Source organism: Sander vitreus, chromosome 2, assembly GCF_031162955.1.
Source record: "Sander vitreus isolate 19-12246 chromosome 2, sanVit1, whole genome shotgun sequence".
Classification (NCBI taxonomy): domain Eukaryota; kingdom Metazoa; phylum Chordata; class Actinopteri; order Perciformes; family Percidae; genus Sander; species Sander vitreus.
In genome coordinates, this window is record NC_135856.1 from 11,087,161 (window position 1) to 11,109,716 (window position 22,556).

The following is a 22,556-nucleotide window of genomic DNA, read 5'->3' on the forward strand; positions in this document are numbered from 1 at the left end:
GCGGTTGAAGATGAGTGAGTGAGTGAGTGACAGCTTTATTTGGGAATAAGCACTATGTGAGCATATGAACTAAAATAAAAAGGTATTAAAACTAGATTTTGAGACAGGGCCACAACACGAATAATACAGGACCTGCCTTGACTGAATAGTGTACTTTAGTGGAAAAAATAATAAACTGTCAATTAATAAAATGATCATAAAACAACTATGCAAGGTGTGGAACTGATACCGAAATAAGACAGAATACAGTCTTGCATCTTATTTGAGAGCAGTAGAACATGACACTAGTTACAGCAAATCTTATCTACTAAGTTGCACACATACACAACAACTGTCATTACAGGAATTCTCAAATATAAATCTTTATTTTGATGATTCTCTTTTATAATCTACAGTAATGATTAATACAGAACACTTGTGTGTAAACCATTATGCAATTATTTAAGATGCCAAAATGAGCGCAGTAACAATGTGCATCAGTTCAAGTTAAATATGTGTATTTAAATATCAGTACCCTACTATATTAGAATCAAATTAACAGTGCAAATATATAGTGGTCATTAAATTCCTTTTACCCAATTGCTTAGATTAGATATCAGCATTGCGAAGGTTACAATCAAAAGCTACATTCACTTTGTATGATATATTAGTACTCTTGACATGAGCTCCTATTCTTGTCTTACCCATGGACTTTAAGTTGTGGATTGTAACAAGAACAAAAAAAACACCAAACAGACAGACCCACCCTTTTACAAAACACTGGAGAAATGCCAAAACTAACCATCAGCTCTACAACTTATAGTGGGCCGGTGGAACGGTGCTTCCTGATGATAACACTGGACACTATGCTCGTTAGATAATCTGTTTACAACTGAACACGAGCAGGTTTAACAGCAGTATCATTTGCTACGTTTTTCTGACAGTAGTATCTTTCAGTGAACAAACAGCTGTAAGTAATGGTACAGTAAACTACTAGACAGTCAAAACAATCCATGCCACCTGATTGTTGAACTATCAACATAATAGAAATTGTACATCTACTATTGTACAAACCTGAAATAATGCATAATGCGGGGACTCTGTTCAGAGGTGTATGTTGATACAGAGGTATGTTGATATTAGATGATGGATCGAAGGCCGACGTCTCAGCTCTTCCCCATCATCTTTAAGAGAAGCTACAGAGGAAGAAATTATTTAACACACAATGGGGTTTTTTTTCTTAGTGCCTACCATGACCATAAAACCACCCTAAAGACAAATAGAAAAATACACTACAGTCAAATAATGTATGCTGATTTTGTAGAAAATTACTAAAATTGGGTTGGATGTATAGAGATTTCCAGGATAATATTCTGGAAATCAGCAGTTTTAGCAGTTTTAGGACTACTATTGCTGTCATCAGTCACAGGCTTTACGTTCATATTGTATAGGGGTGCACGATTCAGAAAATGTCACGATCCGATATCGATTTTTAGGCTCAAGATTTGATTCAAAATCGATTTTTGATTCAAAAAACGATTCTTGATTAAAAAAACAATTCACAGTATGTAAATGTAGTTACTTTTCCCACGTGATTGCAGTAGCCATACAATCATTTTTTGCAATTCGAATATGAATCGATTTTTTTTGCACACCCCTAATACTGTACATTAACATCGTAAAGCTATCATAAAAAGAATGACATTTAAGAGTACATTCTGGAAAATAGCATCAACATTCACCATTCATTTTTTGTTGTTTGGTTTTGTGTACCTTTGTTAGGTGATACTCCCCATCTACCAGTTGCTCAATGATACTGAAGTGGTCTGTGTTCGCCACGTCCTCCACGGTCACATCAAGTCCTGACGCCTCCAAAGTCTTTAAAGCCAGAAGAAAGATGTAAGGAAATAGTACATATATACACGTAACCATTTCAAAAATGCTGCCTTTATGTATTTTAATAAAACACTAACAGACGAGAGGTCACAGCGAGATCAATTAATAGAAAACTTGAGTTTTTGATACACTTTTTAATGACGTCACCTTGGGCTAAAAGAACGTGTGATGGGCATTTTTCAGATTTTATAAACTAAACTATTATTAAAAAAAAAAAAAATATGAATCTCATTAATTGATGATAAAAATAATTATCTTAAACCTAGTCTCGTTTTGCCAGACCTTCCTCCACCGGGGCGTGGAGGAGGAGGGTCTGGCTAGTCCACACAGCATTCCGGGATGGGAGAAAAACGTGCTCTGGTTTATTGGCATTTCTTTAAACCAATCACAATCGCCTTGGGCGCCAAAGCAAAATAGCCTCGGGAAGGAACTTGTTTTGGTGGAACGTGTGTACGTTCAAAAGTTGTTTTAGTCGTGCAACAGAAATCTCAGATTGGACAGATAGTCTAGCTAGCTGTCTGGATTTACCCTGCAGAGATCTGAGGAGCAGTTAACCATAGTCCTTATAAATCCACTGGAATTTAAAATGCCAACACAAAGGAAGCCCAATACAACGGATCTCCGGCCTAAATGAGTGAAATATGTCGGAATTTCCGTCGGCAACAGAGCAATCCCGGAAGTGGAACGTCAAGGATATCTGAAATCCTAAAGGTAGCCTACCCCAAGGAGTTTTTGACCACTAGCAGTGCTACAGCGCAATTCTTTTAGGAGGGTTCCTATTTTGTTGTAAGCTCACGATTCACATTCCTGCCACCTGTTTCACGCTATTGCACTGGTTGACAGTTTCCGGCAGTAACACACAAAGAAACGGTAAAGTAATGCGACCGAATGTTTACAAGAAAACTCCACATTTAATAAATAATTCCCTTCATACAACAACCCAAATTGTGTTCATGCTCTGTCAGTAGCACTGACTTTGTAGTATTCTTCTGACTGCTTGCGAAACTCTGGCGAGTCGTTCTCAGCGACGGCCACAACGATGTGGCAGCTGGAGGAGGAGAGTTTGAGCTGAGGGACCAGCTTGCTGGGGCTGTTCCTCACCGCCACCTCCCTGCCAACAGGAGACACCCGAGGGACAGAGGAGTCAAATACTGACTGGCACGAGAGACCAGCAGAGGACAATTGCTGACACACACGAGGACCTTTACACGCACACTTCTCCTCCACAAAGAGACAATCACAACATTCTTCTCACACACAATGCTCTCATCACAGTTCTACGTGCACACATATCTGGATACTTTTTAGATGTGAAAATCTTTAAGACCAAAGCGGTTAGATTTGTCAAGCTGTCATGTGACTTAAAAATGTGGTATCCTGAAAAGATTATACATGTCAGAGCAGTTTTTGTAAGAAATACCAAATGTCAAAAAATGGGTATGTGTTTCTGATGTCTGATTACTGTAAAAAGTGGGTAACAATCAAATCACAAAGGTGCATGTAATTGCACTAAAGGTGCAGTTACATGCACTGCAGTACGTACTCTGTCATCTTCAAAGGCTCGTTGACGTAGGTGGACAGGATGGGCAGGAGGTCATATATGCCACTGACAAGAAAAGCACCTATAAGACAATTAAAGAAACAATTAAAAGGCAAACGTGTATCAGCTATACAGCTTTTCTGAGCATCTTTGCTTCTTCTTCGGTAAGCTGTTTGTCAGTCATATCTTTCGCTTATCCCGTTTCACCCAGATGGCCTTTACCTTTGATCTGAGGAGTGATGCTGTACTCCGACCAGTCAGTGGAGAGGACCATTGCAGCCAGGTGAGCCCCAGCAGAGTGGCCACACAGGTACAGACCACTTACGGAGAGGTCAGTAGGAGTTCATAAAAAAAAAAAAACAGAGACACAGTGGATTTGTGATGGTGACATTTTAGCTCTTTCTGAATAAGAGAAGAGCATGGTCAGAGGGTAACATTTTAAAGTAATGAAATAAAAATGAATTAACTTTAAGCTGGGTTATCACGGGTCAGAAAACATAGGTACCTGATGTGAGAATACTGCTGAACAACAGACACAACACTCCTGCGTACTTGAGACACCATCAAGTCCATGTTGCCTGAAAGGGGCACAGGCAGAGGGCTTACACTCCCAGTTCATCTTCAAAAAACAATCTATTTTTCACCAAGAAGAGAAACATCCTTGTCAGAAATGAAAAGACTCTACCTTTAGGGGCGATGTCGTAGCCGACGGCAACCACCACTACACCTTTATCAACGAGCGGAACAGCCATGAATCCTGACTCCTCCTTGCTGTATGAGCACAAAGCATCAACGTGAAAAACCTGACAAAGAAATCTAAATCCGCCCTGCGATGCAGAAGAGAACCTAACACCATACCTGAGAAACTGCCAGTAGCCTCCATGTAGGTAAATGACAAGGGGGACATCTGAAACAGAGACAATCAGGCCTGTTAATCCTCACGCATTACCGATGCTTCTGCATATTTGAAGCATGCCAATGGGGCGGTGTTGGTGTCATAGCAGTCACACATGTTGTACCCAAAGAGTTGGTGCTGGGTATGTAGACATCCAGTTTCTCTCCATCTCCCTCCCCATATGGCACATTGAGCAACGTTTGAGCCAGGCCACGGGCACGCTCCGTACCTGGACACACACGGTATCAAAGCATGACAGTAAGTGGACTCTCAAGGGTGAGGATATACAGCAAGACAATATCAATTTGTCTACCATTAAAGCTAACTCGTTTAATATTTCTGGGTGTATTGTGGACAATGTTGCAAATCATGTTTCACTGGTTTAGACAACAAGTTTCTCATGGGGAGCCATGGGAGGCCAGGGGGTTAAGGCACTGACCACGAACGGCAACATCCCAGATTCAAGTCCGGCTGGGAACCTTTGTTGCATGTCATTCCTCTCTCCCTTAACTTCCTGTCATCTCCCTGCTGTCAGTTCTCTAATAAAAGGCAATCAAATGAAAATGGTATATACCAGGGGCGATTCTAGGATCAGACCTTTAGGGGGGGCTCAGCGTCAAGCACCAACTAAATTAGCTTGGGGGTGCGTCGCTTAGGCCTAATTGAACGGAGGAATTATGGTATTCTTCGGTAGCCTGAGTAACTTTAACCGTTGTTCATGTGGAATCTCAAAGGCAGCCTGACGCTTTATAGACTACAGGTGCTGGTCATATAATTAGAATATCATGAAAAAGTTGATTTATTTCAGTAATTCCATTCAAAAAGTGAAACTTGTATAATGTATACATTCATTCCACACAGACTGATATATTTCAAGTGTTTATTTCTTTTACTTTTGATGATTAGAACTGACAACTAATGAAAACCCCAAATTCAGTATCTCAGAAAATTAGAATATTGTGACAAGGTTCAATATTGAAGACACCTGGTGCCAAACTCTAATCAGCTAATTAACTCAAAACACCTGCAAAGGCCTTTAAATGGTCTCTCAGTCTAGTTCTGTAGGCTACACAATCATGGGGAAGACCGCTGACTTGACAGCTGTCCAAAACGGCCATTGACACCGTCTGCACAAGGAGGGCAAGACACAAACGGTCATTGCTAAAGAGGCTGGCTGTTCACAGAGCTCTGTGTCCAAGCACATTAATAGAGAGGTGAAGGGAAGGAAAAGATGTGGTAGAAAAAAAGTGTACAAGCAATAGGGATAACTGCACCCTAGAGAGGATTGTGAATCAAAACCCATTCAAAAATGGGGGGAGATTCACAAAGAGTGGACTGCAGCTGGAGTCAGTGCTTCAAGAACCACCACGCACAGACGTATGCAAGACATGGGTTTCAGCTGTCGCATTCCTTGTGTCAAGCCACCCCTGAACAAGACACAGCGTCGGAAGCATCTCGCCTGGGCTAAAGACAAAGGACTGGACTGCTGCTGAGTGCTCCAAAGTTATGTTCTCTGATGAAAGTACATTTTGCATTTCCTTTGGAAATCAAGGTCCCAGAGTCTGGAGGAAGAGCGGAGAGGCACAGAATCCATGTTGCTTGAAGTCCAGTGTAACGTTTCTACAGTCAGTGATGGTTTGGGGTGCCCTGTCATCTGCTGGTGTTGGTCCACTGTGTTTTCTGAGGTCCAAGGTCAACGCAGCTGTCTACCAGGAAGTTTTAGAGCACTTCATGCTTCCTGCTGCTGACCAACTTTATGGAGATGCAGATTTCATTTTCCAACAGGACTTGGCACCTGCACACAGTGCCAAAGCTACCAGTACCTGGTTCAAGGACCATGGTATCCCTGTTCTTAACTGGCCAGCAAACTCGCCTGACCTTAACCCTATAGAAAATCTATGGGGTATTGTGAAGAGGAAGATGCGATGCGCCAGACCCAACAATGCAGAAGAGCTGAAGGCCACTATCAGAGCAACCTGGGCTCTCATAACACCTGAGCAGTGCCACAGACTGATCGACTCCATGCCACGCCGCATTGCTGCAGTAATTCAGGCAAAAGGAGCCCCAACTAAGTATTGAGTGCTGTACATGCTTATACTTTTCAGTTGGCCAACATTTCTAAAAATCCTTTTTTGTATTGGTCTTAAGTAATCTTCTAATTTTCTGAGATACTGAATTTGGGGTTTTCATTAGTTGTCAGTTCTAATCATCAAAAGTAAAAGAAATAAACACTTGAAATATATCAGTCTGTGGAATGACTGTATACATTATACAAGTTTCACTTTTTGAATGGAATTACTGAAATAAATCAACTTTTTCATGATATTCATATTATATGCGGCAATATAATATACCAGCACCTGTATTTGTGGGTGGCTGTTTGACCTATCAATTCCTGTCGATAAAGTATAATAGGGTAAATCCTGTATAGTGCCGTAATCCACTTGTAGCTGTAGCCTCTTTGTAAGTCCCAAGCGTTTTTTTTTCTTTGCATAGGCTAAATTAAAAAGGTATTTCAGGTGTGAATTGGTGCATAAAAGTGTATCAAAATGCAGGAAATTAAGTTTTTGACGCTCAAAATTTCCCTGGGGGAGGACACCCAGACCCCATCCCCCCAAAGACCCATTCTTGCCCATACAGTACAGTATACCCACTACAATACATTAGACTACACCACTGGTTAAAACCAAAAGAAAAAAACGTGTGAAATATATTTTGTCAGGCTGAATAGTATAAGTAAACATATGTTTGTTTTTTTAACTCTGGGGCTACAAATCTTAAACAGGGAAACAGATTTCCACGGGGATACACCATTTGGCGAAACACCTGTGTTCCTCTAACGCTACTGGCCTCAACCGGATATCTGTGCATTGTTACGAATTAGCTTCAAAACAGACCAACCTTCCTTTAAAGCCTTCACGTGAGCCTTGATCACGTCGTCTGCAGACATCCTGTGCGACCACTGGCTGGGTGAAAACTGCCTCTCGAGCTCCTGTCACACGAAGAGACTGCTGTCAGCTGGGCGGCCATAAAAGCCGACACAACCACCACCATGAGCCACGGTGAACATGGTAAACAGCGCCCTCCTCTGCTTTAGTGAGGGCGTCGTCACTTTTTTTTTTTTTAATGCAAATGTATTTATTGGTTGTTAAAATAGGAACTATGAAAGTGTGTTATCATAAAACGTCTAATTATAAGCACAGTTAGTTAGTGTCTGTGTAACTGACTGTTTCCTGCAATACAATGTTCGAACTAGGCCTATAGGCTACCGTGGCCTTTGGGGGAGCCCACTACACAACAGCTACAAGTGGATTAGCTTCCATCCTTAACCGTTTTTCCAGCAGCGTGTTAGCATTTGAACAAAGTGCTGTGTGTCCACAGTGTGTGCAGACTGTAGAGTATTGCCTGAGGCCTTTTGGAGGAGCAACACTTTAGGTTTTAGTTCGTGATCTCCCTGCAGGGGAAACGGTCTCTAACATGTTCCGTTTTGAGCTTCAACTTAACTCTGCAAACAAAAGTGTATTGGCATTGGGAGTTGCACCTTGAATTGCCTCCAGTCTGAAAATAAACAAGAACTTTGCTATTAAAATGTGAAAAGGCGAAGTGAAAAACATGCAGCTGTTACTTGCATCTATTCTGAATAAAACCACAGGATGCAGACAATGGCCAAGTGTGACTTTGCTGAAGATGCAAAGGCGTTATACTGCAGCTACTCCATCAATCAATAGATAATCTCTCCCAAGGGTTAAAGACGACACAAGGGGTAACAAACAGTGGGCAAACATGGGCTCTTGCAGTCTCTCCACTGCTGGGGAGGTGTGCCAGGTGTGCCAACAGGGCTTGCAGCAGGTGAATCGGTCGTGCTATTAACGTCATCGCTACACAATTTCTTAGTAAAGCCAAAATCAATTAAACTGCCTTGTTTTCTTTTTGCCATGGCTATATCATGACGCTATAACTGCAGAATGGATTTCAAGGACAATTTGCGCGCCGATTAATAGCCTCCAACGTTTATGTTTACGAATCTTTGAGTTAACATGATAGACTGTTACAGTCTATGGTAAACATGAGTTGAATTTGCACCACAGTGCCGCCACGCCTTGGTGCTCACGACAAGAACATAGCATGTATTATCTTTATTGAAGTGAATTAGGTTTAAATCGCCGTCATGCATGAATTAATGTTTCCAATTTTACACATCCACCATTATCACATTACACAAAACTGAAATTGCACGTCAAAATGACACACTGTTAATATTTTTAGAGACTCCCCCAAAATTTCACAAATCACGTTTTCAGGGGAACAGCCCACGTCTTATTAAGGGGAGCCCGTGTCTCGCACCCTGCTGCAACATATGCAACAAGCTCCAGCACAAACAAACCCCTCCGTCTATTTTCTTTCTCTCTTTCACCATGAAATGAAAATAACTACAAGTCGGAAATGTCGAGATCATAAAAACGATCTGACGGAAAACAATAATGGTGACATTTAAAGTGTAGTTGTGCTACATTGGGGGCTGATTCAGCTACCGTATTTGTCCTTAGCGCAACAATCTCATATAGCAAAGAGAAAACGGGAAATACCACTCAAAGTCAAACTCTTACTTTAAGTTCAGTCCAGTGCATCATTTTATCTCTTGAAGTGACTTGACTCGACGAAAGTCCGCTGGCAGATAAATCCGAGCCACATGTGCGCAGTTGAGGGGCTGAACTTTAGACTGATGCGCCCCCCACCCCGATTGCCTGCGAGCTTCTCCTGACCAGAACCATTTCTCTGTCACTCTGCTCCTGACTATACGGTAATTTCTCAATTTCTCTAATGTGCGACAGAAAGTCGCGTGGTTATGACACAATCGTTAGCCTATTTCTTTTTTTTTTTTTTTTTTACAAAAACGGCTGCTACGGGGCCATAACGTGATATACAAGGTAATGGAGTTGTCGTGTTTCTTTAGAAATAAACAATGGACAAATAGAGTATTTAAACGCTTCAGATGTAAAGTTATTCACTGTCAAAGTGACGCCAAAATGAATGGGAGTCAATGGGATGCTAACGGAAGATGATGGCTTTCCGGATGCTTGCTTACCCCCTTGGATACATCCTCCCCTTATTTTTTTCTTCTTTCAAGTTTTATTGCAAAACAAGTGCAACAATTCCCCCCTAGCTGTCTCTAACAGTCCTTTATGCTCCAACCTTATCATGGATTTATAATAAAACGTCCCATATCCACCACACTGTCCTTCAATCAGTGAACGGCTCTTTCCGCCTTCACCTCTCTGTGGACGCTGATTGGTTCAAAGATTCACGTGACACTACACCCATTGGTTGAATTTAACTTAAAGCAGCCCACAACCACTGGCGCCACTTGCTTCGGGGCGACCTTTCCTGTAGGATTGGATTAGTAATATATGTGTTCTCTATTTGACTTTTATTTTATTTTAACTTAATTATTTACGTTATAGCGCCTATAATTAAAAATGGACTGTGTGGATTTTCCAAGAGTTCTGCCAAATTCGCCGAGGAAAGCACGGGGACAAATTCAGGTTCGTAACTATCTGATTTATGTTAAGTTTACTTAAAACGTTATTGTCTAACGTTATATCGTCCCCTCAACCACTGAAGCTTAATTCAAGCTAGCTCAAAAAACAGGACACACGTTAGGTGTCTATTTAAATGAATAACGTTAACGTTAGTTGACTTTCAGCTTTTGTTAAGCTTTCCCGACTTCCTCTTAGAATAACAACCCCTCCACTGTTGTTTGTTACCTTTAGGTCATCTTTGGACCGATGTTTTCAGGCAAAAGGTGAGTTATTTATTCACGAACATGAAAACAGCACGTCTCTTCATATCCACTGTTTAAAGTAATGTTGAAACAATTTTCCGCTCAGACTTCAACATCCCGCCAAATGTCCTCCATTGTTTACTCGGCTCCCATCTATCGAATCTATATAAACCTTTCTCTTAATACATCCATGATATAAACTGTATGTTGTAAAGCGTACAGTTGTTATGCAGTATACTTGGTAACGTTATATATCACATTTTAGGATCACTTCACACCGATATTGCACATTGTACTAAAACAATATTGCATACACATTACCTCATGCTTATGGTGTAACGTTAGAATGTTGTAGAAAATCAGTGTTAGAGGGGCACTGCCACATAAGTGACAATTGTATTTCCATGTACTGATGGGTTTTCACTGATTTGCATTTGACATTTGCAGCACTGAACTGATGCGAAGAGTGCGCCGTTTCCAGATAGCCCAGTACAACTGCTTGGTGATCAAATATGCCAAAGACATACGTTATTCTGACACAGGCATGGCCACACATGACAAGTAAGTTCCCCGTTTTGATGTACTTTTTTTAAATTAAATGTTTACACTGTGTTGATATTACACTCAAATGCACAGACAGGACCAATACATGCATTAATGGAGATATGCCAGAGTGAGGGAGATTCACTGGCACCTCTCCAGCTACCAGTCCACAGTCTGTACTTGGTCCATACGGGGACTTGAGCTGGCCGGTTCCCAAGCAAAGACCCTACATACCCCCCTTAATTTACTTCTTGTCTGAAAGAGTACACTGTTTAAAGTACATTTTATTATGAATTGAACAAAATCAGGATTAGTAGCATTAGTTCCTTTTTGAAACTGGGCGGACAGACGGGGAGAAATACTGTACATCTTTTCCATGGATGTATTATATTATGTTTTCACTATCTGATCCCTGATAGCCAACAAAAGAGGACTTTGGAAGTCATTTGCAAAGTATTTATCAGATACATTTTAAACATATTTGGCAATACACATTTCCTTTTTGAAAATATTTTATTTCCCTCTATCCTGTCCATCTTTTAGAAACACAATGGAAGCTGTACCAGCCAATTGTCTGGAAGATGTGCGGTCTCTGGCATTACAAGTCTGTGTCATTGGAATTGATGAAGGACAGTTTGTAAGTGTATATATACATTAATTCCTCTTCTTTGGCCTAGTTACAGTTCACCTCCATAGACCAGTATGTCTTACTCTGCACTAGCAAATGGACAAATTCCTCACTAACTAAATCTGTGCTTCCTTTGTATTATTGTAGTTTTCAGACACAGTGGAGTTTTGTGAAGAGATGGCCAATTTAGGGAAGACAATTATTGTGGCTGCTTTGGATGGAACCTTCCAGAGAAAGGTGAGCATTTGTGTTTGCTTCCACATGTGAATACTGGCAAACACTCACAGTTCATGCTGACAAACAGACACTGTGTGGATGCTGCCGGGGCAGATAGAGCCCCTCTGTGGGTATAGATGCAACAAAATGTCCAAGACAAATGCATTTTTAAGGAAGGACTCCACAATCTGCAGGAGCAGCACAGATAGTTCAATGGGCTCATTATTCCTCACTATAGTCTGTTCTGTCCTTTTTTAATGCAATTATAATTCCACCCATTTCATTGTACTGACTGCTTTTCTGCTGTCCTGTGCATTCTTGTAGGCATTTGGAAACATACTGAACCTCGTCCCTCTGGCGGAGAGCGTAGTGAAGCTCCACGCCGTCTGCATGCAGTGTTACAAAGAAGCTGCCTACACCAAGAGGATAGGGGCAGAGAAGGAGGTGAGGAGGCAAACCTAAAGAAAAGTCTTCAATAATTTAACCATGAAGTGTTTCAGAACACTTTTCTGGGTCAGACAAATAACTATATTATGGTTTGTCTCTCTATATGCTGTTATTGTATCCTGCGTGGACGAGCGGGCCTCTCTCCACTCTGAAGCGGCGGTGCTCGTGCACATCTGTGTGTGGCTCGTAGCCCCGAGGAGATGCTACTTTCAAATCTCGCTAACTTTTCAACATTACCAACGCTGCCTTTTTAAATGTGATGACAATTTTGACTTCATGTTCTTATTCAGATAATTCTGAGAATGATTGGGATATTGTGTCCATATCATTGCCCATCCTTAGGGGTCCCATATTACGTTTATTTTCAGGTTCATACTTGTATTTTGGCTTTCTACTAGACTTCAAAGCATTCTACAGTGTCTGTAATTTCTGTATAATGGACCGTTCCCATGGACAGAGTACTGACCATACAGTAGATTCTGGCATGCCATTTTTATATCAATAAATGCCAATACCGCTGTCCAGTAGATCACAGAGGAGAAAGGGAGAGAGTGGCGGAAACGGGGATCGCTAATGGCAACAGTGCAAACAGCGTTGGCGCTATGTTTAGTTCACTCAACGGTGCGACCTGGCCTCTGCCAGAGAGTAGTGCTCATCGGCAGTAAAGTTAACCCTTACACTATCCCATTAAAAAAAATTAGTTTCTGAATACAGGCTGTGTGCATTTCTGTTTGAGCGTTTTTGATACTTTCACAGTATTTATATAGCACCTGAACCTGCTTTATAGTAAAGACGTGGAAATCATACTTTTTACAATATAGGAACGTTCAATGTAGAGTAGGTAGATGTAGTCCCCTTTTCTTACACCAAATCCTTATGACCTGTCAACTCATGTTTCTCTGTCCCACAGGTGGAAGTGATTGGTGGAGCTGACAAGTATCAGGCGGTGTGTCGAGAGTGTTATGGAGGTCTGGTGGTGGACAAGGAGAACAGTGCTCCCTTCAGGAAAGAAACTCCACAACATGTCCTCACAGGAAAACTCATGGACTCCGCTGTTCCCAGGAAGCTTTTCTCCTCTCTCCACCTCTGAACACAATAAGTTGTTGCAGAAGTCGAGTTTGAATCAAATGAGACTGAGAAGAGCAGTGGACGGCAGTTGGATTATTTTATCTAACATCTCGATATTCCTGGTATTTTAGTGTTTGTATTTGGTGTCCAATTGGTGGGTGTGTTTTTATTTTATGTATTTTTGTTTGTTTGTTTTAGGGATGTGCAAAAAATCAATTCGAATTGCAATTCAAAATCGATTCATATTTAAAAAATATATATTTTAGTTGTAGGTCTACTGCAATCACATGGGAAAAGTAACTACATTTACATACTGTGACTCGTGTTTTTTATTATCAAGAATCGTTTTTGAATCGAATCGTGACATTTTCTGAATCCTGCACCCCTAATGTTTTTACTTGATATGACAATGCACTTGACGACCCTGAAAATGAGTAAACCAACTAATAACTCACTGTTTTAACATCATCCAAAGTTTTTGAAATTATTTTTTGTTGTATAGTGCATGTATAAATGCAGTATTTTCTGCCAACATACAAATGGAAGGTTTGACTCGTATGTTTCACCATATATGGCAGGGCAGGAGTAGTAATTATTACAAATTTAATTCAGATTGTACATTTTAATTAACATTGGCAGAGTATCCTTCCCCCCCCCCCTATTTTTAGCACTTATTGTACATGTTTTTAACTAACTACGAGATATGTAATCCAATGCCCTCGCGTGCTACAGAGGACCAAAATAACCTGTTTAAATCCTGGTAGCCTCGGCTGTGCAAGGAGCTGCTGGGTTGGAATGGAAAAAGTATGTCCTCTCTACTATACATGTAGTATACTATATGTATTAACTGCAGTACATAAATGCACCAATATCCTGAACATCCTGTGAATGGTTTTATTCTATAAACAAAAGATCGCCAGTAAATCACTGTTGTGCTTCTGACACTGACATAACATTGACAGAAAGATGAAAGCAAAAGGGCACATGGCAACTTCACAACTATCAAAAAACATACTTGGAAACAATTAAAAAAACAAACCAATCAAGCCTACCAAAGTCTGACCGCTATTTTGCACCAGTTTTTATAAAACCTATTCTAGTCTCACATCTAAAACATGGACCGTAAAGAAATATAAATCAATCTTACAAAATATCAAGTTAATTTACTTTGCAAATAAAATATGCATTACATATTACATGTACGCCTTGTTACCACTACAATACTATTTTGTGACACAGTAAATTTAAAGGCACAACTTAGAGATTCACTGTCAGCTGAAATTAATGACAAGCGGCAGTCTTCACCAGCAGATGGATACTTTGATTTTAAATGTTAACTGAAGAGCAGATTAATCAGCCTTTGCAAAAAAAATCACACCGGCATGGCAGCAAGGGCAGCTGTGATGCACAGCTGTTTCACCTAAATACAACTAAAGAAGTATAGTAGTAGTAACTAAAGAATCATGGCACATTTCCTTCCCCAAAAGTCAACAGCAGTGTTTTTGCATGTGTGTGTGTGTGTGTGTGTGTATATATATATATATATATATATATATATATATATATATATATATATATATATATATATATATATATATACTATATATACTATATACATACACATACACACACACACACACACACACACACACACAGACACTTGTACAAATGTATTCAATGTGGTACCACAATAGCTTTGTGTTTAATAAATATATCCACATTCAGATTGTGGTCTTGTCATTTGCAGATCTCAAGTCAGTTTACACCCGAGCAACAATTACCGAAATCTGACCTCGGGCTAACCTTTGAGTGTCACTTTAGCTACAACAGCCATACCTGGATCCCGACAAGGCAGCTGAGGTGTTAAACTGACAAACATATTACTTTCAGGCACAAAGTAACAAAGTAAACCAGTAGTCTTTCTAAGGACAGGTGTTTGATTCTCACCGTTGCAGGCTGAGGTGTTAATCTGTCAGTGGTCAAGACATACCCACTGCACTCTGATAAACATTAAAGCGATAAACATCAGTGTTCAGAAAACTACATATCACAAAGACTTTGGAGGAAGTGTGTGGCCGGCCGCTCTGTTCGCAGGCTGAAGAGGGAGCCTTGTTTCTGGTAGTTAATAAGTTACTCTTCAGTGTGAGGACATGCTCGATGGATAGACCTGTTCAACAAGTGCATAGTTATCTACATGCTTCCCCCCTCCTGTCTATCTGAATGTTGGCTACAAGTTTAAAGGGCAACACCACCTATGAACGTCCAATAAAGGCCTCTACAGATTGGCACATGTAACCCACTTTTGAAAATTTGTTACATCTGCCATGGTCACAGTGGAAGTAATGGAGGGGTTTTTATGGTTTCTCAAGTCACCATCAACAACACATTTTGATTAGAGTCGTCTTAAAAACATAGCTAGTTGGGATGGCGAACACGGGAGCAATTTTACTGGAGCACAAAGATTGCAAATCTTTCTTTCGGGTGATTTTATGATTTTATGGTTATATGGCTAAGAAACTTGACTGCATAATCAGTACAGAACCCACGTTTCTTTTCAAAAAACTAAATCAAAAGGGAGCCATTTGGCTTTATAGTGATCTTTTCCCACTGTGCTCTACTCCCACAAAAGCATGTGTTAATGTAATACATCTTACACTGTTTAAAGGTCCTCAAGATAAACTAAACCAAATAAGAAAAGAAAGTCAAGCACATACGACCATTAAAATGGCAGCTTTGCAGTGAAATCTATGTACAAATGCACACTCAGCTTCCAACAGAGAGGAATGAGGAGGCAAACACATCAGGTGTTGGCTTCTCCCACTCTGATTAGAGCCATCATAGGTAATTTTCACGTCACATTTCAGTGACCTTTGACCTCCTGGATACATTCTATCTACCTCTCCCCTTCAGGATCAGCCCATTTGAGGTAAAAAAAAAAGTTGCATCTTTGCACACAGGTCTAAGGTCAGATTACCCAATCATCAGCGCTAATCCTTACAGTCAGCGTGATGTCTTAAAATCTGACCACAGACCATTTGACGTAAACAGCAGTGTCCCTCATCTCTGACTTGCAGTTGCACTGCTCGGGCTCTTAAATCAGACGCTTGGAAAAGTATGTTAAATCAAATGTAAATCCACATCAATATGATACAGCTCTGGGTCTGTGCAGTGCAACTACAATCAGTGTACCAACAGATGACCTCGAACACCACTTCGTCCATGCGACCTCCCTTAGTCTCAGTAGCTGGGCGGCTGGTAGCCGGCGTCTCCTTGCGGCTGGGGGTTTGGGGTGAAGGGAGGCTGCTGGTGCATGTCGGGCACACTGCTGGGATAGGCTGTGTAAGTGGTAGGGGTGTAGGTGGTGGGGTTGTAGGAGGTGGGGGCGTAGGTCGGAGGGTAGGGGGTGTGGTGATCTGGTGGCGCCTCTGTGTAGGTTGGAATGGAAACTTCATTAACACCACGGCGAAAACGGCCGAGGGCAAAGTAGGTAAGGATTCCCTGCACAATGAAATCAAAATGTCAATCAAATGTTAATGTCAAAGGTTATTATACCTATTTTTTTTTAAATTATTTTCAGTATTTCAATAAATCACTTTTCTTTTTTTTACAATATTCACGAAGATGTGAATACACCCATCAGTCAAAAAGTCTAAAGTAAGCTTTAGACTTGATGGGTGCATTTTTCTCAACTTCTAACTGAACTGGGTTCACTTTATACCAGTGGAAAAATAAACTTGCAGAGACATGAAGCTTCTTTGGGGGAGGTAATCCATCACCATGACATTTAATCGGTCAATGCGTTACATTATTGCTACAACACTGATGTGGTTTTCTTGATAAGTCTTCTGAATTATGCATTCAGGTGATAGTGGGGATGCTCCAATACATGATTTAAACACCCTTGCAGTCACAAGTCCAGAAGACAAACAATAAGCACGTGTTTGGTGTTTGCTCTCAGCTCTGATTGTAACATATGGTTAATACAAGAGTTACACAAGATGGAAAATCTGTGTGACATCAACTTCATTATAATTTCTTAGAAATAAAAACATTTGTTGTTAAGCAGCGGACTAGGAATTGTCAAATGTCAGAGGTTCCCACAAGTAGTTGAACGCACCAACCTGGGGGACATTTACAAATAATATGTGACTTCATGTGTTGTTACGCAAAAGTCCAACGGTAAATACTATACAATGATTCATTATGTACCTTAAGCAGGTTTTAAGTCTCTTGCAAGTGTGTGTACCATACTGGAATGACCTGAGGCCAATGGCTTCTTTAAAGGAATTTGCTCTGGGCTTTCTTGCCCAGAGTTGGATGAGAAGGAAAATCTGAGCAGTTTTTTTTTATGAAAAGAAAATAATATTCCCACTCACCCAAGTGGCGATAGAGAAGAATGAGAAGGCCACAGTGGCTCGTGCAGCGTCCTCTGGGATACCATTGACATCATGAGTTTTAGCCCACTGACTGGACAACAGGCAGAAACACACAAACCACAGGAAGCTCCACACCCCTAGAAAACACAGATGCACAACACACACACACACACACACACACACACACACACACACACACAGATTGTTTTTCCTCACTGGATGAAAAGATATCAAAAGTGCTCAGCTTAAAAACCATGATATGAAAAGAAAATTGCTGTGAAAAACATACTTAAAACAACGTCAAAAGAATACAAAGGGCTCTCCTATTGCCATCTGCCATCTGCTTTTTTAACTACCACTTCTTTGTTTCCTTGAAGAATGGCTGACTGTGAACAGTGTCATGTACAGCTGATGAATGTTTAACTTCATCACAATCTGTGTGGTCATCTGCTGCTCCCTCAACATCTACCTTGTGCAATGATGAATAATACATGTTATGTTATGTCAGGAAAACAGCCAGCAGTCTGTCGCACATTACGCCTATACTCAGAGGCTGTCTGTATAAATACAACTTTTACATATTATTAGATTAGCATTCATTTGGAGTCGGGTGTGTCCAATAGCCACTCTCTTTTAGCTCTGTTTTTGGTGTCTACCAACTCCTGAGGGAAATATCTGGCTATTTAGCTGTTAAATGCACCAGTTATTCACCAGCTAGTCGTTAACTTCGTCTGTGTGATGTTCAGTGCTGAGCAGAAGTGTGGTGGGTTTTTAGAGGGGTTTTTTTCCCACTAAAAACAGCTGCTGGAAAGGAGGTTGATGAGAGTGTTGAGTAGTGGTGTGCAATACTGCAAGTAAATATAGGGCCAGTATCGCCGATATCAATACGATACCGATGCTTTTTAATAATTAAGGTGGATGCATCATCAAATTGCTAAATCTGAATGTATTTTCATGATCTTTAAGTGGTTTGTGATTTTTCCATAGGATTATTAAGTTAAAACCCAGGACAAAATGTTCATATGCTTGTATAAATTTGTTGTGTTACCACTGTATCTTACAGCCTTTTTACAAATTATACAGCTTCATTTTTGGCCTGAAAATATAGCCACACGGCGCTTCTCTTCCTCTCTGCCATTCTTCTGCTCCATCTCTGCCCTGCTTGTGTGTGTGTGTGTGCGCGCGCTGCTGGCCGCTGCCGGGCCTGGCTGCTTGCTTGCTTGCTTGCTTGCTTGTTTGCTTGTTTGTTTGCCTGGCGCCGCTGAGTCACGTGACGGTACAACATCCAATCACAATAGGGGGGAGGAGGAGCAAAGTGTGTCTGCTCCTGTGTGACAGGAGACACAGACAGCCAGGTCGCCTCTTTGATGAAGCCGCAGCGGTGCATACTGGAGAGAAACTAAAACTAAAGTATCGATCTTATTACACTGGTATTGATCAACATCAACGTTGGTATCGATGTTATTGATATTTGGATCGATCCGCCCACCACTAGTGTTGAGAGTGAACCAAAAACAGTAAAGATGTAGGCTGTAAAACCAAAAGAATGACCCCATAGAGCCAAGGGGAACTGCAGAATAGAGTGATAATTCTCTGTGGGTTATCACTATGAGCGACACCTTTCACATTACACAAAGTCATTTCATCCACTGTTAATATAGGCTAAAAATATTGATTATTGCAGCTATAAAGCGAAACAAACAAATAAAATCACTGTAACGCTCCTGCTCACCTGAGAATCCCAGGTCTGCCATGACAGCGTACTTCCTTTCCTGTGCGCTGCTCATAAAAGGCAAGTAAACGTCCAACATCAGGAAGGCCACACATGCCAGGAAGGCAATCACCCCGATGCCAATAGCGTAATGACATGCCGAGTCATTCTGGTTAAAGATGCACTTTACCTCGACGCTGTGGGCAGAGTTGACGTATCCCTCTGATGTGATGGTAGCAAACACCACCAGGGCAAATATCTACATTGAATCAGAGAAAAGAATGATTTGTACATACACAAGAAGAAAGGTGTCTTGTTAAAAGGAACATAGCACTGGCTTTTCAAGTTTACTCAACTTCACATTGCATACTTTACATTCCTGCCAACCATTTTGGTTTTGAGACTGATTTCCTTGTCATTGGTTTGAAAGCACAGTATGGAAATCTACCAGCAGAGAACTTAAATCGTACTCAAAAATAAGTTATCCACTTTAATATTATCTTGTGAAAATTCAGTTGTGAGGAGGGACCATTTGGAAAACTCGTTCATGGTGGTGCAGTCGAAGAAACTCCAACATCTGGGTCTGCTTCCAAAAGCACTGCAATCAGGAGCTCAGTGGCCTTTATGAAAAAGTGAAGTCAGCTTTTTTTTTTTTTTTTTTATATATTGTAGAGCTTACTGTTTCTTGAACGCACTGACAAGAGAGAGTATTGCAACATTTACAAATGCATTATCATGTGACAAAAAAAGCAAACTTAAGCTTGTGCTTGAGCTCGTGTCTACTGAAAGCAAACTTTACAGAAAAGATAACTAAATTCATCAGACTAAAATGAAAGTCTTGAAAGAACCTGGATCTATTTCTACTTTAACAAAACCAAAACATGCAATCATTACATAAAACAGTGACATCATTACGTGTTTTCATAAACCGTCTCTTTTCTTATTGCAGACTCTTGAAATACTCTTGTGCTCATCACGGTGTGTTTACAAAGTGGAAAGTACCAACTGACCATCTCGTGGTCTGTTGCTGTCTCCTCTGGTTACCCACCTAACATGTGACCTACTTCTGAGTGCAACTGCCTGCCATGTGACTCCAGAGATGCCACCAACTCCACTAACAACACTCATAATGAGATCCGGGAGGAGGATAGAGAGGGACTGTTTAACGGGTGGGAAGGAGGACGAGGTGAGAGGGCAGTGGAAAGAGAAATAGGCCACAATCCTGCCGATAGGATGATACAAAAAAAGTACAGAAAACTAGCTGAAAACAGAGCTATTAGGGAAGTGAATGTGGGGATTTTCAAAACACAAGACAAAAGTGAGACAGAGGGATTGTTGGTGTAGCAGACTGATGTTCCTACATAAATGGACAGATGGAACGTGTTTATGAGTGACAGACGTCCCATATCTACTTACAGTATGTTCTTTTTGGGGCTTGTTGCTTTGCTCTGTCAGATGTCATTACACAGCAGAAATAACACCGACACCCTCCCTTTGATGACTCATGTTTACACATTAACTAAAACTCTTCCAGAAGTGCATTATTTAGCATAAATATACTGTTTAATTGCCATATTTAACAGGCAGGAGAGCAGGTTTTCATAATTCTGGTTCAACACCTTAAATGACCAAGAGCTACAATACACAGCCTTTCCTTGTTCCAGGAGCAGGTGTGGTGCATTATGGGACCTGTAGGCAGGGTTACATAGTGAATAATTCTCTATTGTGTCATACTTACTGGCTTGTTGATGTAAGATTAAAATCACCAGAGATACATGGTGATCTAGCCAGTGGGAATTTGAGAGGCGAAAAGCACAGCTGCACAAAATGTGTGTGTGTGTGTGTGTGTGTGTGTGTGTGTGTGTGTGCGCGCCTCGAGAGGGAGATCATTGGTACACATTCACCAAGAGTAAAAACGAGGTTCAATCGGGGAAAGGTATCACCTTACCTGCCCATCAGCCCTTGTTTACCAGTGACACACTCATAATCTCACACTGTTTCCCAAACACATAAACATTCAGCAGTTGGGGCAACCAAGGGCACATTTTGTCCTCATCTAACACACTGGATATCATGCTACAGCACCCAGGGTCTCTCACCCACCTACACTTTACCCTCCCTGCAGATATCCAAAATGCTACATCCATGGACATATTTAAAAAAACTCCTGAAACACCACCTGTTTACCACAGCCTACAACCTCTAATTCTGTAAAGTGTCCTTGGGTTTCTTGAAAGGCGCTATATAAATAAAAGTTATTATTATTATAACACTGCCCCAGTATGTGCATTAGCTAGAGGCCGAACAAATAGCTTAGTTTACGCTTCATGAACCAAGTAAATGAAAATCAACCGTAGTCTCGGTAATCCAAGACATGAGACTGTTAGGAGACAAAAGCAGTCACGTCCAATAAAAAGGAGCTGTTTAAAGACAGATCAGTTTAAACCAAATCTTACAATCCATTTGTTCACAAACCAGCAGGGTTAGACAACATTTGATTGTATAACCCGTTTGGTTGAGATTCATTTTGGACTTTCCAGATCAGTGGCCTAACCAAAAAAACTAAACCTTTTCCACAAGATTTGCCTAGCAACAGGTGATCAGCAGCTACCTAAAACATTCCCTGGTACTTGAAAACCCCTTTTAATGCAAATACACTTAGTCTGTCAAATCTCTTTATGATAACACCTATTCATGGTATTGTGTCCATTTTAATACTATTGTAGAAGAAAGTAGCCTAATGTCTTATAATCTGTCTTTAGAAGTTACAATGAATGTAATCCTCTGGTAAGCACAGCTCTAGTGCTACAGACTGTAGAGACAGATCACTAACACATTAAAATGATCACAAATCCTACGCCCAAGCCCTATTAGTAAGTATTTGGCTTCTATCTCAGTGTGTCTGACAGTTTTATGTATTGTCCTCTGACAACAGCAGTGTTGACCTGTGCTGTCGCCAAGCTGCTGTCATACACCAGCTGCGTGCAACATAACGCGCCGAAGAGACGCTGTATAGTAGCCTGTTGTTCTGGCCAACACAAATAGAAATATATCATTTAACCGCTGCACAAAGGCAGTATACGCGCGCCAGGCAAAGCGCACCTGCTCACAGACCACGTTGGACATTACTTCTGTCTCTTTTTAACCTTTATACTCCGACTCTCACAGTCCACACTCACCCAGCTGAGTATCCGCACGATGGTTTGCGGTTGTCGGATAAACTTGTAGAAGTCGAAGCCTCCTCCAGCGAGCGAAGCCCCGTACGCACTTGCACCGCCCGTCTCCTCCATGTCTCTCCCGTTCAGCAGATCCTCTGGAGCTCACCGTGTGGTTTGGTTTGAATCAAGATGACAGGACAGCCTACCAGTTTCACTTAACTTAACTGCTGCCACCTCCTGTTGTGCTACTACACCCAACGAACGAAGACGAGACGAGAGCCACCCAGAGGAGAGCTGCGCACGCTGCGTGTCAGAGG

The 22,556-nt window shown here is 41.1% G+C and overlaps 3 protein-coding genes across 6 annotated transcripts; 1 reads left to right on the forward strand and 2 right to left on the reverse strand.

The window, feature by feature from the left end:
- Positions 1-342: 342 nt before the first annotated feature.
- afmid (arylformamidase) lies at positions 343-9,583 on the reverse strand. 3 transcript variants are annotated; one of them, XM_078277128.1, is made up of 11 exons: positions 9,504-9,583; positions 7,212-7,302; positions 4,435-4,539; positions 4,274-4,322; positions 4,101-4,186; positions 3,921-3,993; positions 3,638-3,735; positions 3,419-3,497; positions 2,851-2,986; positions 1,753-1,857; positions 343-1,175 (listed from the first exon to the last, which is right to left on the reverse strand). In XM_078277128.1, the coding sequence occupies exons 2-11, from the start codon at positions 7,258-7,260 to the stop codon at positions 1,146-1,148; spliced, it is 810 nt and encodes a 269-aa protein (XP_078133254.1). In that variant the 5' UTR covers positions 7,261-7,302; positions 9,504-9,583; the 3' UTR covers positions 343-1,145. The 3 variants fall into 3 exon arrangements, with proteins under 3 accessions (XP_078133254.1, XP_078133244.1, XP_078133263.1); XM_078277118.1 differs by lacking the exon at positions 9,504-9,583 and adding an exon at positions 8,918-9,454; XM_078277137.1 differs by lacking the exon at positions 9,504-9,583 and adding an exon at positions 9,397-9,415.
- A 65-nt stretch (positions 9,584-9,648) lies between these two features.
- On the forward strand, positions 9,649-14,553 carry tk1 (thymidine kinase 1, soluble). 2 transcript variants are annotated; one of them, XM_078277150.1, is made up of 7 exons: positions 9,650-9,853; positions 10,082-10,113; positions 10,540-10,653; positions 11,179-11,272; positions 11,411-11,500; positions 11,804-11,923; positions 12,837-14,553. In XM_078277150.1, exons 1-7 carry the CDS (start codon positions 9,788-9,790, stop codon positions 13,014-13,016), a joined length of 696 nt encoding a protein of 231 aa, XP_078133276.1. In that variant the 5' UTR covers positions 9,650-9,787; the 3' UTR covers positions 13,017-14,553. The 2 variants fall into 2 exon arrangements, with proteins under 2 accessions (XP_078133284.1, XP_078133276.1); XM_078277158.1 differs by lacking the exon at positions 10,540-10,653 and having other exon boundaries at positions 9,649-9,853.
- A 114-nt stretch (positions 14,554-14,667) lies between these two features.
- syngr2b (synaptogyrin 2b) lies at positions 14,668-22,513 on the reverse strand. Its single transcript, XM_078277182.1, has 4 exons — positions 22,261-22,513; positions 19,103-19,340; positions 17,371-17,507; positions 14,668-16,492 (listed from the first exon to the last, which is right to left on the reverse strand). The coding sequence occupies exons 1-4, from the start codon at positions 22,369-22,371 to the stop codon at positions 16,232-16,234; spliced, it is 747 nt and encodes a 248-aa protein (XP_078133308.1). The 5' UTR covers positions 22,372-22,513; the 3' UTR covers positions 14,668-16,231.
- Positions 22,514-22,556: the final 43 nt, after the last annotated feature.